This window comes from Otolemur garnettii, unplaced genomic scaffold, assembly GCF_000181295.1.
Source record: "Otolemur garnettii isolate 467f Iridium unplaced genomic scaffold, OtoGar3 scaffold00005, whole genome shotgun sequence".
NCBI classification, from domain to species: domain Eukaryota; kingdom Metazoa; phylum Chordata; class Mammalia; order Primates; family Galagidae; genus Otolemur; species Otolemur garnettii.
In genome coordinates this window covers 15,317,104-15,332,056 of record NW_003852400.1, presented here as the reverse complement: position 1 = coordinate 15,332,056, position 14,953 = coordinate 15,317,104, and the positions used below count along the sequence as shown (strand labels likewise).

Sequence of the window (14,953 nt, the reverse complement as noted above, 5' to 3'; positions counted from 1 at the left end):
AAGATAATCTTGCTACCTAATTAGAAGGAAAGAAATCTGTATTTGTTGCACTTGTATTATGTTTTAGGCACAGTACTGAGTGCTTTTACCTAGTACTTAATTCACTTATTCCTAATTTATTTATTCATAACTCATTCATTCCTCACCATAACCTGCTAAAGGACCTGTTTCTATCCTTATTTTACATACAAGGAAACCGAGGCCGAGAGAAATGAGCCAAGTGTCCAAAGTCGTGTAGTTAATAAGATATGAGGCTCCGAGTTTGAAAATCATTGGTTTCAAAGACGTAAGACCATATTGTTTCCTGTTTTAGACACTTCCTTTTGAGAAACATGCGGAGAAATTAATCAGAAAGGATAAGAAAATCATACTCAAGTGGGTGCTAGGAGTAGAGACCATTTAACACAAGGAAAAGTCTGAGTTTTCAAATCAGAGCCAGGGCACTACACTGGGCCTCAGGAGGCTTTGCTGGGTCCTGCTGAACACAGCCTCAGGCAGGACTTAACCTCTTTCGGTAGGTTTCTTCATACATTAAAATGTGGGTTTTTATTAAGCAATATCTAAAGCCCCTTCCAGCTCTAAAATTCTGCATCTCTAAGTACTAAGAGAGCACCGACAATGTTCCTCCAAAGAGGGTGAGAGGCCTCGGAGCTGGCCCTGGTTGCCTCTCGCCATCCTTGAAGTTGGTGGGGTCTGGGACCAGAACTGGGGCTGCACGAGTGGGAGGCGAGTCTCCAACCTCTGCAGGTCCTTTGCCGCCCTGTGATTGTGGGGCGTCCAGAAACTGTGCCCCGCATGGGTTATAAAAGAAAAATGAGCTCCGCAGGAGTGTGACAGTCACTTGTAGGGGCTTGGGTGGCCCACTAGGCGAGGCCGCAGCAGGCGGACGGCGGCCTTATCGGCCGCAGCTGGCACAGCTCCGCCGGCTCTGGCGGCGCGCCCGAGTGGGCTGCGGCTGCGGCCGGGCGCCCCCGGCGGCGAGGGCGGCGCGCTGGGCCCCTCGCCCGCGCCTGGCCTGCGGAACTAGCCCGGCGGGCGGCGGGAGCTGCTCCTGCGGGCCGGGGCCCTTGCCCCGGCGGCAGAGGGAGGCATCACTACCGCAGGACGCGCGTGGAGGCGGGGGCGAAGCCCCGGCGAGCAAAGTCCAGGCTCCGCGGCCGCGGCACCCGCGCGCCCAGCCGCTCTGCCAGAGAAGCACGAGGTCCGAGGTGAGGGAGGCGGCGGCGCGCCGGGCCGCGACGGGAAACCCGGGGACTGGGGCGCGGGGCGGGTCAGCGGGACTAATACCCAGAGCCCCTGGTCCGCCACCGGGCGCGGGCTCGGCACCCTTGGGTGGGCGCTGCGAGGAGGCTGGTTGCCCCTCCCCCCCTCCCGGAGCCAGAGCCGGTGCACTTGGATCTGAGGCTGTGGTTTCTCTCCAGGCTGAGATGGATCTTGAGGAGGCAAGGAACGGAACAACTTGGAGCCCTGGGAGAACGGAGGATGTCTTTGAACTGGGCAGCCCCAGGTACCTCACCAGCAGCCACAGGCTTTTCTGCGAATCAGCAGAGCCTCGTTCAGCCCACCAGCAGCCACAGGCTTCTCTGCGAATCAGCAGAGCCTCGTTCAGCCTTGGAAAGAAGTTGAGAAAATTGGCTGATGCCTTTGACCTTTATTTTGGAGGCTTCTTTGAAGGGTCTTGTTTGAGGTTCTGACCTTGGAGCGAAAGTTTTCAGTAGCCTGGAGGAGCCTCAGATATGGGAAGATAACGCTGTCTTTAAAAGTGCCCCCTTCCTTGGGTGCATGGGTGATTGGATGCATGTTTGTGTTGTATAACATTCCTTGTATTGTGTAAGTCTTAACACTTTCACAAGTAACTTTCATATACATCATCTGGTTTTCAAGCTTATGGAGTATCAGACACTTGCTGCTGTTGTTGGTTGTGCTTTCTGAACAAGGGTAGTGAAGCAAAAATTCCCCACCCCCGCCTTGTTTCTCTTCCTCCTTATCTTTTCTTACCCCTCTTCCTCCTCCCATGGTCAGGCTTGTTCTGCATTTCTGCTTTCTGGGAGGTGAGGTGAGGAGGAAGACATTGAGCAGTCTTCCCAAACCTGTACATCCAAATCGGTTTTTGCTCAAGTGCAAGGCGGGGGTGGGGGCTGGGGGGTGGGGGGAGGACCTCCACGCTTCCTTCACTTGTGTCTTTCTCCTGCCCGCTCCGGCTGCGGATTTGGTGCCTCAGGGCCCTTGTTAAGCACACTTCAGAGGCTTTGCGCAGGAGCGCCCAATGTTATGTGTCTTTGTTTCCTCTTTGGGAAAATAGTGAATCATTTTCGCCTTTAGCCTGAAATAGTTTATGAGGCTATTATGGTCTCAGAGTTCTTGCCAGGCCACCCAGAACTAATTGACCTGTGTCATCCAGTGATCACCCAGAGGACAAATTTATCAGGTTCTGTAGTTTGTTCTCAAGCTGCAAGGGGCCTGATTAGCCAACTGAAAATATGCCTATGCCTATTTGATGCTTAAACTGAAGCATTATGTTAGTCTGTTAACTTATTCGTCCAATGACATTGCTTTATTCTTTCTAAGAACCATAATAATTATTCATAGAAAATTTAGTGTTGCCATGTGGAATTAGAAAACTGATGGATGGTATTACTTCCAAGAGAAAAATGTGGTTTTTATCAGCTGGCCACTCTGGCTTGGATTGACTGTGAATCTATTAATAGATGGCATTTTCATGAAGAAGGCTATTTATGTATTGCACTAGCTGAACATTTGACAAGTGTACAAAGGAGCTGTCCCCGCCAAAAGTGTAGTAACATTCTAGAACCCAGGCAAGTCCTCAGAAGTGAAGCTCACAGCCTTATGTGGGAAATAGGAAAACAGCCCAAAAAAGAAATGCAGAAAGTTAAGAATAAGTTAAGACTGTAAGATTACGAGGTTAAATGCAACAAGATTAATTTTTATGAAAGTAGACCAAAGATTATACATTCAAAGGAAGTCAAGCCCCCTTCACTTATCTAGAACAAATTAAGCATTAGTTTTTGCTTGTTCCAGTCATGCTGTTCTTGCCTGTGGCATTTTGTTTTGAACATGTTTAGTGGCAGATGCTTGTCCAGTGATTTTCATAATTGCTTTATATAATTTGAGATCAAATCTTATGTGTAAAACTTGATCACTACCTAGATCGATGCATTTATTTTTCTGAGATGGAGTCTTACTCTGTTACCCTAGGCTGGAGTACAGTGGTGAGATCATGACTTACTCTAACCTCAAACTCCTGGGTTCAAGCAATCTTCCTCCCTCAGCCTCCTGAGTAGCTAGAATGCCACCACAGTCAGCTAATTTTTAAAAACTTTTTATGTAAGAGGAGGGTCTCACTATGTTGCCAAGGCTAGATTAGGGCATCTTATGTTAAAAGAAATCACTTGGCCAGACATAGTGGCTTATGCCTGTAATCCCAGCACTTTGGGAGGCTGGGGCAGGAGGATTCTTCTTTGAGCCTAGGAGTTCAAGACAAGCTTGTCAACATAGTGAGACCCTTGTTTCTACAAAAAATAAAAAAATTAGCCAATCATAGTGATGTGTACCAATAGGCCCATCTACTCAGGAGGCTGAGAAGAGAGAATCACTAAACCCTAGGAGTTCGAGGCTGCAGTGAGCTATGATCATGTGACTGTACTCCAGACTGGGTAACAAAGCTAGACACTGTCTCAAAAAAAAAAAAAAAAAAAAAAAGGAAGAAAGAAATCTCTGCCCTATGGAGTTTATATTGTTGTATGGAAGACAGACATAAATAACACTCATACTAAATAAGTAAACTTCAGCTAATGTTAGAAAGTGATGAATGTTATGGAAAAACATTAATCCAGGTTAAGGAAATCAAGAGTGTAAGGAAGAGATACTTGGCAGTTTTAAGTAAGGTAGTTAGGGCAGATATTATCTTTAAGGCATTTTTTTGAATGAAGACTTCAAAGACATGAAAGGAGAGAGCTGTGAGAACATTCCTGGCTGAGGTAATTGACAATGCAAAGACCCTGAGATGGGAACATGTCTAGTGTGTGCACAGAACAGCAGAGAAGCCAGGGTGACTGGAGCAGAGTAAGCAGGAGTGGAGAGAGAATAAGGAAACAGATCACATAGGGCCTGAGAAGCCAACATAAGGAGTTTGGCTTTTCCTCTAAGAAAAACAGGAGCCATTATAGATTTTTGAACAGAGAAGTTACATACAATTTATGCTTTTAAATGATTCCTCTGGCTACTGACTGAGGATGGATTGGAGCACACATAGTTGGAAGTGAAGAGATTAGGCAAGAGGCTGGTCTATTGGGGGATAGCAAGAAAAGTGATGAAAAGTGGTTGAGTTTTAGCATTTCCTGATGTCACTCCCTGCAGTTCTTCAGAAGAGTGGTCTTTACTAATTTTAGGTCAATATGTAAAACTTTTTTTAGAAAATGAAGAATTTAATTGATTTGGCAGACATCAACATATTCCTCTTCTCTCTCTGAGTGCTGTATGGCAGGTGACCATTCCTCATGTATCCATATATCTTTGTAGTACCTTGGACAGTTACTTTGCCCTTGGCAACTGTTCTGCTGTGTTGGTTAAACTGGATAATTTTGGCAATTTGTGAGCATCACTCTTCTATTTGAAAACATTATAAATAGTTGAATATCATAATTACTCAAATTTATGTTCAATTGACTGTGGAACATTGTTTAACAGTTTTAAATTTAAACAATTTTATTTTTACAGCGATCGAGACAGGAAAAAAATAAAGAAAGTGAATTTGATTGGACCATTAACTTTGGTAAGCTATGAAATATTAATTGTGAATAATCTTGACTTTCATTCAAATGTGGGGTCTTGAATCAATAGCTTGGAATCTGTACTTTAAGATTGTCTATAGGCAGTGATAGATTGTCCTGTGCTGTTCCTAGCCGCACCTGTGCTGTTTTAAGGTTGCCTTATTATAGTTGATAACCCATATTCTCAGGATGGCTGATAAAAGAAGATTTAGACAGGCTGCCTCTGACACAGGGCGGAGGTGACTGGTGTACAGGAAATTGAAAGTTAGAGCTATGTTAGTAGTATCATGTAAACTCACTGATTTCAGGAAACTAGCTCTGCATTTGCTTAAATGCAAATTTAGCTTAAATCTTGCTTATAAATAAGATAATTATTAACTACATAAATTCTAAAATAATTAAGAAATCTTTATTCACATTTGGCTTCCAGGAAAACTGGCTAAATATAGGTAACTAGTAAGGATTCTGATTATGCTTGGGACAGTGTTTATTGCTTTTCTTCTGGCACAAGGCAAGCCAACATATTTTTGGAAGAAGTCTAATCTGTTTTTCATTTGTAATGTGTCTCAGAGAGGCAGCTGAAGAAAGCACTTGCCTATTTTTGGTAAATATGATGTGTTTCAAACTATGACAGCCATTATTTGATAGCAAATTAAGCGGTATGTCAGCTACAGCCTCCAACTTAGCTGTATCCAGCTTTATCCAACGGATAAAAAGACACCACATGCTCATTCTCAAACATTGCCACATACTTCTCATATAACCACAAAACCCCCCTTTATCCTCTTATCCCTTATTCTTGTTTTTTTTTTTTTTTCTGGCTATTGTTTGTTGTTTAAAAAGTCTCAGTAAGAAGCTGGGCACTGTGACTCATGCCTTTAATCCTAGCACTTTGAGAGGCCAAGGCTGAAGGACTGCTTGAGACCAGGAGTTTGAGATCAGCCTGGCAAAAGTAAGATCCTATCTCTACAAAAATTATCTGGGCATGGTGGTATATGCCTGTAGTCCCAGTTACTTGGGAGGCTGAGGCAAAAGGATTTCTTGAGCCAAAGAGTTTGAGGTTGCGGTGAGCTATGATGATGGCACTGCACTTTAGCCCTGAGGACAGAGTGGGACTCTGTCTAAAAAAAAAAAAAAAAAAAACCTAAATAAAAGTCTTGGTAACAGTAAAATATTTTTAAAATTTAGTATGCTGGAGAATAAATTGTTTACAAAATGAAATCTAGTTCTAATGCACAGATTTTAAACCTGCCTCCTACAGAAAATAAAATATTACAAACCTTAGAGTAGAAATATAAATTTCCATTTGAATTTAAAAGTTTTAGTTTAAGTTAAATTTAAATTTAATCTTTATTTCACTTCTGAATAGATATTTTTTTGTCCCCAAAGAGGTTCAGGATAAAATTGTTCTCTAACAGGAATTACAAATAGACTGTTTTGTTGAAAATCACTGAAAACAAGTCTTGGTTTACCTAGGATGTTGCTGTGAAATTTGCCTAATTTTAAATTTAAGCTTACATAAATTTAAAAGAGAGACACAAGAAATAGAGAGGAAGATATAGGCTATAAAATTGTATTAAATTAATATGAAATAGAATATTATATGAAAACCTGACCCTGTGCTTTTAACTATGGCTAACAGACCCAAGTGCTTGCTCTCCCTCTCCCAGGAGCCATTAATAATGAACCTTGGTGCCAGACATGGTGGTGCCCACCTATATAATCCAGCATCTCAGGCGGCTGAGGTGGGAGGATCACTCAAGTCCAAGATTTGGAGATCAATCTGGAAAACATAATGAGACTTCCTTTCATAAAAATTGAGAATTTAAAACATTTTTGATTAATAAAAGAGGATCTTGGGAACACTGGTCCCTTTCGTAGCCATTTTAGAGACCCTTACCCATTTGCTCTTGACTTTATTAACACCCCTTGTTTGATTCCAAGCTTTACCTGGCTTCTGAGCCCTTTTTTCTTTTGGTACACTTGCTTGCCTTGTGTGTTTGATGATGAAATTTGCTCCCTGCCCTGGATCCCCAACCAGACTTCTGAAACTCTTTGAGAATGGTTTGCATACTGCCCCCCACCCCTCCCCTCACCCCCACCATGTGCTTCCAGCCTCAGGCTCACCCAGGGTATTGACCCAGTCTGACTCAGCCTCAGCCCTCAAAGAGGCCACTCTGCCAAGCCTGACTCATCACACACTCTTCCACTAATCATTGCTTGTCCTCAAAGGGGGTTGGGAGAAATGGACAGAGTGAAAAGTTTAAAAAGAGAGGCGAGACCCAAGAAACAGAGGGGAAGATATAGAAATGGAAACTAAAGAGAAGGAAGATGTAGCTTGGAAGACAGAGGAGGAAAAAGAACAAAGAGAAAGTGAGCCATGGATGGGTCAATCAAAAAATTTAAAATGGGGCTCAGTGTCTGTGGCTCAAGTGGCTAACCGCCAGCCACATACACCTAAGGTGGTGGGTTCAAATCCAGCCCAGGCCTGCCAAACAATGACGGCATTCAAAAAATAGCCAGGCATTGTGGCAGGCGCCTGTGATCCCAGCTACTTGGGAGGCTGAAGCAGGAGACTCGCTTGAGCCCAGGAGTTGGAGGTTGTTGTGAGCTGTGATGCCATGGCACTCTACCCAGAGGGACAGCTTGAGGCTCTGTCTCAAAAAAAAAAAAAAAAATTTAAAATGGGAGAAAATGGAAAGCTCTAAAAAGACAGTGAGTATCTATCTTTTGAAGCCTATTGAAGTGTTGTGACACTGATCTAATGGTTAGTTTGGGGGAGTTGTGCATTTCACTGTGACAGCTGGCATCACCTTTCCTTCTGTAGGTAGTGCTAAGTCCTAAGTCCTTAGCGGTGGGCCATGAGGCCTGCCGTACCAGTCTCTAACATAATGTCCCACACTTTGTCCTGTGACCTTCAATTCCACTGCCAGGAGTTACTTACGTACGTAGCTTCTAGTCCCTTTGCTGTGCTAAGCCTACAAACTCCTTATGTCCCCCTTACTCCCTGATTCTTCTCCAACTAATTCTTCTTCATTCTTCACGATTCTGCATAAGCATTATCTCTATGAGCAAGACTTCCCTAAAGTACACACAGTATATGCGTGGACACTCCACAGTATTTGTTTTGCTCCATTACTAAGCTGCCGTTTGAAAGCTAATTTAATCTCTTTAAAGGGATCTCATCCTCAAAACTCAGAGCATCTATTTTACCCCATTTTTAATTCTCCTTCTGAAATATTCTGAATGTTGTTTTAAAGGATATGTGGTGTGTATATGTGTGTTTGTAACTTAATATCTGTCTGTAGGTATTCTTAATTCATTACCTCAGGAGCTCTGGGAGATCAAATAATATTTCTTAATAGAAGCAAACCTTAATCCTTTCTGACTATATTGTAATCATTCACCCAAATCAGATACTGATTAAACAGAATTATATTGATTTCTTCACAGAACACAAGATAAACAGAATCATGAAATTATTCTGTTAATGATTTAGGTTGAAACTCTCTCTCTCTCTAACACATCCTTTTACAACTATTAAAAAAGTACAGGCCAACACAAAAAAAAAAAAAAAAAAGAAAAAATTAAAAAGTTCAGGCTAAGCACAGTGTCTCACACCTGCAATCCTAGCACTTTGGGAAGTCGAGGCAGAGGATTGCTTGAGGTCAGAAGTTCAAGACCAGCCTGAGCAAGAGCAAGATCCTGTCTCTACGAAAAATATATAACAATTATTGAGGTGTGGGGGTGTGTGCACATAGTCCCAGCTACTCAGGAGGCTGAGGCAGAAGGATCAATTGAGCCCAAGTATTTGAGGTTGCAGTAAGCTACAACGATGGCACTACACCCTAGTCCAGGCAACAGAGCAAGACTCTGTCTCAAACAAACAAACAAACAAAAAAAGAGTGTAGACTTTAAGTAAAAATCCAAAGAATATAAAATTATGGAAAAGGAAAATTCTATTCCACAATTAAGTATTACTTTATTTCCCTATTTTAGTTTCGGTACTCTGATTGGCGAGATAAATTGTTTATGTCCCTGGGTACCATCATGGCCATAGCCCACGGGTCAGGCCTTCCTCTAATGATGATAGTATTTGGAGAAATGACTGATAAATTTGTTGATACTTCAGGAAACTTCTCCTTTCCAGGTAAGCATTTCTTTACTTTTTTTTTGTTTTTTTTCAGTTACTAGTATTTCTTTAACTGGGGAATTCTTTATTTCTTTAACTGAGGAACAGTTTAGGAATTGATTTTGCTATTCATTATCTACTTGTTTAATGATTTGGATATCCAGTGACTTCACATATCACAGGAGCTATAAAATTCTCAGAAAATCCTTCAAATATTCATTAAATTTCAAGAAGTACATGCATGTTGTTTGACTTTTAGTACAGGGCAAGGAAACACACAGGAATGTTTGCATTCCAATAAAGTAGAGAAGTCACTCTACTTGAGGACAGCAGAAACACAGAGTCTAGCATGCAGCGTCCGCCTCTGAGTAATCAATGATGAGCTTCCAGGCACATCCATTGACATGGCAGTACTTCTTAGCTGTGCTCAGCCTGTAGCACTGTTTCTGGCGGTTTTTTTCTGCCTCTCCTTCTTTGTAAAAAATTATATCCATTTTCTGTTTCTAATTTTTGGATCAGCTTGATTGGAATTTGACATAACACTTCACTACAGAGTGATTGAATTCAGTAAGGGCAAGGAGGTCACCTGAAGGACTATACTTATTGAAGAGCCAAAGGAGTCCCATGACTTAGTGTTATCTATAAGAGAGGCCCCTGGCAACAGCTGTGGACTGGGGTTATGGACATAGTTATTTTCATAGTAGCTGAATTCAACATAGAATGAAAGATTTCTATGCCTTGTACCAGCCTAAAGGTTTGTGTTTCTCTGGGAGACCTTATAGACCCTCAATTGGGAAAGACTGAGTGAAGCTTTATTGGTACACAGATAGCAGAATATATTTTTAAAACTGATAAACGAAAGGCAGCTTTCTTAGCAAAGATATGTGAGACAATGTTGGCTCTGTCATTTAGATGCATTTAGTATGCGTTTTCCGTGGTCGCTGACTGAAAACTATTTAGTGACCATTGTAGTGCTTCAGTGTGATTTCCTAAGAGAATATGATTGCTTGATTAATATAGTGGGATATATTCACATAAATATTGGCAAATATTAATGCCTTTTAGAAGTCAAGAAAAGTATCCTTTGAGTATTTGAATAATTATTATAGGTAGATAAAAGTTGTATATCTTTATAGGGTGTGCGTGATGTTTTGATACAGGCATACAATGCATAATCAGATCAGGGCAATTGAAGTACCTGTCCCCTCTAGTATTTATCATTTCTTTACATGAGGAACATGCCAGTTCCACTCTTTTGGTTATTTTAAATTATATCCTAGGTTATTGTTGTTACTTTGTTGTGCTATCAAATATTCATTCTATCCAAATATCTAACTGTATTTGGCACCTGTTACTGTCTTCAATTTATCCCCCCCCCCACACACACACACTTATCAGCCTCTGGGAACCATCATTCTACTTTCTGTCTCCATATGATCGATTATTTTTAATATTTGGCTCCTACCTATGAGTAAGATTATGGCAGATTTGTCTTTCTCTGCTTGGCTTATTTTATTTAACTTAATGTTCTCCAGTTCCATCCACATTGTTGCAAATGATAAGAAATCATTGTTTTATATTTGTATAATATTCCCTTGTAACTATGTACCATATTTTCTTTATCCATTCATCCATTGATGGACACTTGGCATACTGATTCCAAATCTTGCCTATTGTGAATAGTGCTGCAATAAACGTGGGAGTGCAGATAAAAATTGGTTTCTATTTAAGGTTAAAGAAAAATCATATTGGCTTAGCGCCTATGACTCAAGTGGCTAAGGTGCCAGCCACATACACCTAAAGTGGTGGGTTTGAATCCAGCCTGGGCCCGCCAAACAACAGTGATGGCTGCAACCAAAAAATAGCCAGGCATTGTGGCAGGCACCTGTGGTCCCAGCTACTTGGGAGGCTGAGGCAGAAGACTTGCTTGAGCCCAGGAGTTGGAGGTTGCTGTGAGCTGTGATGCCACAGCACTCTACCCAGGAGGACAGCTTGAGGCTCTGTCTCAAAAAAAAAAATCATATTAGTAGATTAATGGAGAAACAAAATTGTGTTATATGCATACAATGGAATGTTATTCAGCCTTAAAAAGGAAAGAAATTCTAACCCATCCTATAACATCGATGAAACTTGAGGGCATTATGTTAAATGAAATAAGCTAGTCAATAAAAGAAAAATACAATACTGTTTGATTCCACTATTATGAGGTATCTAGAGTAGTCAAATTCATAGAGAAAATAGAAGGGTTCTTAGTAGGGCCTGGGAGGAGAGCGGATGGGGAGCTGTTGTTTAATACATATAGAGTTTCAAGATGAAAAAGTGTTGCAAGATGAAAAAGTTCTCAAGAATGGTTGTACAACAATGTGGCTATACTTAACACTACTGAACTGTACCCTTAAAAATAGTTAAGATGGTATATTTTATGTTACAAGTATTTTATCACAATGAACATTTTTAAAAAATCATATTGACAGAGTGCAACTAATACCATGGAATACTATTTAGGCATAAAAAAGATAGAGACTTTACATCTTCTGTATCAACCTGGATGTAGTTCACCGTGAAACATATTCTTCTTAGTAAAGTATCACAAGAATGGAAAAGCAAGTACTCAATACTAATATGAAGCCAGTTTGCGAACTGATACATGCCCACACAAGAGTAAAGCTCAATTCAATTCAAGTTGGAGGGAGTGTGTAGGAGGCAGGGAAGAGAGAGGAGGAGGAGGGAGCATCGGGGAGCTCTCACCTAATGGGCACAATGTGAGGGTATTTGGCACACCTCCTGGGGCAGGCACTACTACAACAGAGACCTTACCTAACAAACGCAAACATTGCAACTGAATTATTTGTACCCTCAAGTTAATCTGAAATTTAAAATAAAAATGGTGCAACTAACTTATCACAAATGTGTTTTCATTTGGACTAATTTTGTTTTATTTTACTAACTGCAGAAAAATTTCACAACTTTCTTACTTGTTGCAGTTTGCTTATTTTTTACTTGCTTCTAATTATGAAACCAGATAATTTTGAAGCTGGATATGGCACACGGGTGCCACGTGTTATGCCCAGGGCCAAATTCAAGGTCTCTCTGGGGGACAGCACAAGCAAGTCACTTATGGACCTGTGATTGCTAGAGAGGTACTCATGAGAGTTGCCAACTTGGTTTTAGTAACCTCCATGTTATAAACACACCTGTTTGTGACCCTTGGTCCTCTGCAGCCACATTGACCATTTGGCCTAATGGCTATGCTGGAGGATTTAGAATGGGAAATGCCTCAACTGTTATTAATTTCCAATGTCCACTCTTTCACAGTTTGCAAGAATAATATTCTCAGACCTCTTTGGAGAAAAACAAAATCTTTAAAGAATACTCTAAGCCCAGACTACCATTGATATGTTTAGAGTTGTAGAGTTTAGAAAATCATAGGGATTGGGAGCAGACAAAGTACTTAGCTGAGGTCCCAGGAGTTATTTAGAGTCCATTCTTTAGAATTGTTGGATTCTTGGACAGCTAGACTAAATGGGAGCCAAATTAAAAGAGAATGTTAGGAGAAAAAAGGTTTGAATTACAAGAGGATCTGACAATGACTTATTGTGAACAGAGCTGTCCTTGTCAATAGAAAAACGGTAGTCCATGACAGAGTGGTTCCCTTACAATGATTCAGTTGTGCAGAAACTATGCACAAAACATTCTGCATCCAAACCCTTTAAGGACACAGTCACAGAAAAGAAAATTTCTGCAGAGCATCAAGAACTTGATATCTTTATACCAAGTCTATGTGACTATAATAATCTAGAAAATTTTTTAGGGAAATCACTACACCCTGCATGTCCTTGCATCGCCTCATAGTTGAGGGTGTAAAGGCATTTTTGAGCCCTGAGTTCCTTTAATTAACTCTTCATAGTGCCTGTGGTGCCTGAACAAAGATCAGCTCTTTGCTTTGTGCTGAATAGTTGTATATGATAGAAGAAGTTCTAGGCAGAATCAAGGAAGGCAGATAGTGATTGAGACTACAATGCGATTATGAGGACAATGTTGCCTTATCTTTAATGTATGCGCTCGTTATTCAGACCCTTCACTCATTAGCTGTGTGATGTTTCTTAACCTCTATAATTTTTACTGTTCTTATCTTTGAAAGGTAATTAAATGAGGTGATTTATGTAAAGTGTCTGAAATGTAGTAAATGATCGATAAATATTGAGGAAAACTAACTGTGAGTTCTTGGAAATAAAAGAACCACTCTAAGATTTTGTTTCTTCATCTATGAAAAGGATGGCTTATGTGAGAGCTTTCTAAAATGAAGAAGTATCTGGCAGCACCCATAGTACAGTGGTCAGTGCCGGCCATATACACTGAGGCTGGTGGTTCGAACCCAGCCCAGGCCAGCTAAAAAAAACAATGACAGCTGCAACCAAAAAATAGCTGGGCATTGTGGGGGGCACCCGTAGTTCCAGCTACTTGGGAGGCTGAGGCAAGACAATGGCTTAAGCCCAGTAGTATGAGATTGCTGTGAGCTGTGATGCCATGGCACTCTACCCAGGGTGACATAGTGAGACTCTGTCTCAAAAAAATAAATAGGGCAGTGCCTGTGGCTCAAAAGGGTAGGGCGCCAGCCCCATATGCCAGAGGTGGCGGGTTCAAACCCAGCCCTGGCCAAAAACTGTAAAGAAACAAGCAAAGAATAATAATAATAATAAATAAAATAAAGAAGTATCTTCAAGAGTTTCCCAATTTCTTGTTAGAGGCATTCAGATAGACCAGGGTGGTAGCTCTCCACCCTAGCATATTAGAATCAGTGGGGGTGCTTTTAAAAAATACGATGCTCTGGACTCAGTCAGTGGTTCAGGATTAATTGGTGTTGGGTGGAGGCTGGGCATCTACATTTTTAAAGCTCCACCTCTGATTCTAAAGGGCAGACAGTATCAAGAACCACCAAACCAATTGGCTACTTGGAAATCACTTAAAGAGACTGGCACAAAATAGGTATAATTGGACAAGACCAGGTCTAGGCCCTTTCCAGATCTAGAATCCTGTGACTCAGTGGGGAACACACCAACATGTATTTGTCTCACCTTTGTCACAGACAGCAGAAGCTCTGAGTTTCTGAGGGCTTAGAGTCTCCTTGGGTTACTAAGACACTACCAGATTCTCATTCTTAGCCTGGGAGCCTAATACCCATAGATTCTTATATTTCCTACAAGGGAGAGTCGGTTTGAGTTATGATACCCTTACTGAGAGAATTGAAAAGTTTAAGTTAGGTGTTTGGAGGAGAAGAAAACATTTAAGATTTTACCCATTTTCTAAGTTCAGGGAAATAAAAAACCACAATGATTTCTACAAAACCATGACTTTAGAATAGCTTGTCTGCCTCTATTTCCAAACACAGTTCCAATTTGCCATATTTAAGGCCTCAGAAAGGAAATGAGAACACAGAACTAAACTGATAAGCAGAGAAGTAAAATAAGGCATGACTCATTACGGGTCTCATAGCTGATGAAAAGCTACATTAATAATCAGAAACATTTCACTGTAAATATCAGTTGAAGTTATATTCCTGAAAGAAAACTTGCACCACAACTGGGGCCATGTACCTGGTAATTGATTCTGACAGTTAAATTTGAGTTTTAACTAAATTTCAACCTTATCTCCACTTTGGAAAAGATAAGGAGGATACACAGCATCCAGAAAACATGACCACTGAGCTATTTGCAGATGATAAAGGAACAAAGATAGACCAGTTTCTCTCCTAGGATCACGGTAAATGGGAAATACCTAAGCTGGTGTGTTTTTTCAACAATGCTATGGTATTTTATGCTGTTATTTTGTGGATGCAGTAGATATAGACTGAGTTAGGTTTTTTTTTCTTTTTTCACTTTGTTTTCTCTTTTTTCTTTTTTGAGACAGAGCCTCAAGCTGTCCCCCTGGGTAGAGTGCTGTGGCATCACAGCTCACAGCTACTTCCAACTCCTGAGCTCAAGTGAGTCTCCTGCCTCAGCCTCCCAAGTAGCTGGGACCACAGGCGCCTGCC

General features: G+C 41.1%; 1 protein-coding gene across 1 annotated transcript in view; it reads left to right on the top strand.

Moving 5' to 3' along the window:
• Window positions 1-1,073: 1,073 nt before the first annotated feature.
• ABCB4 (ATP binding cassette subfamily B member 4) overlaps window positions 1,074-14,953 on the top strand; it is an 89,379-nt gene continuing 75,499 nt past the window's right edge. The window contains exons 1-4 of the mRNA XM_003782640.3: window positions 1,074-1,208; window positions 1,422-1,507; window positions 4,738-4,792; window positions 8,790-8,940. Of these exons, the coding sequence (XP_003782688.1) occupies window positions 1,428-1,507; window positions 4,738-4,792; window positions 8,790-8,940 (286 nt within the window). The 5' untranslated portion in view covers window positions 1,074-1,208; window positions 1,422-1,427. The remainder of the gene's footprint in view (window positions 1,209-1,421; window positions 1,508-4,737; window positions 4,793-8,789; window positions 8,941-14,953) is intronic.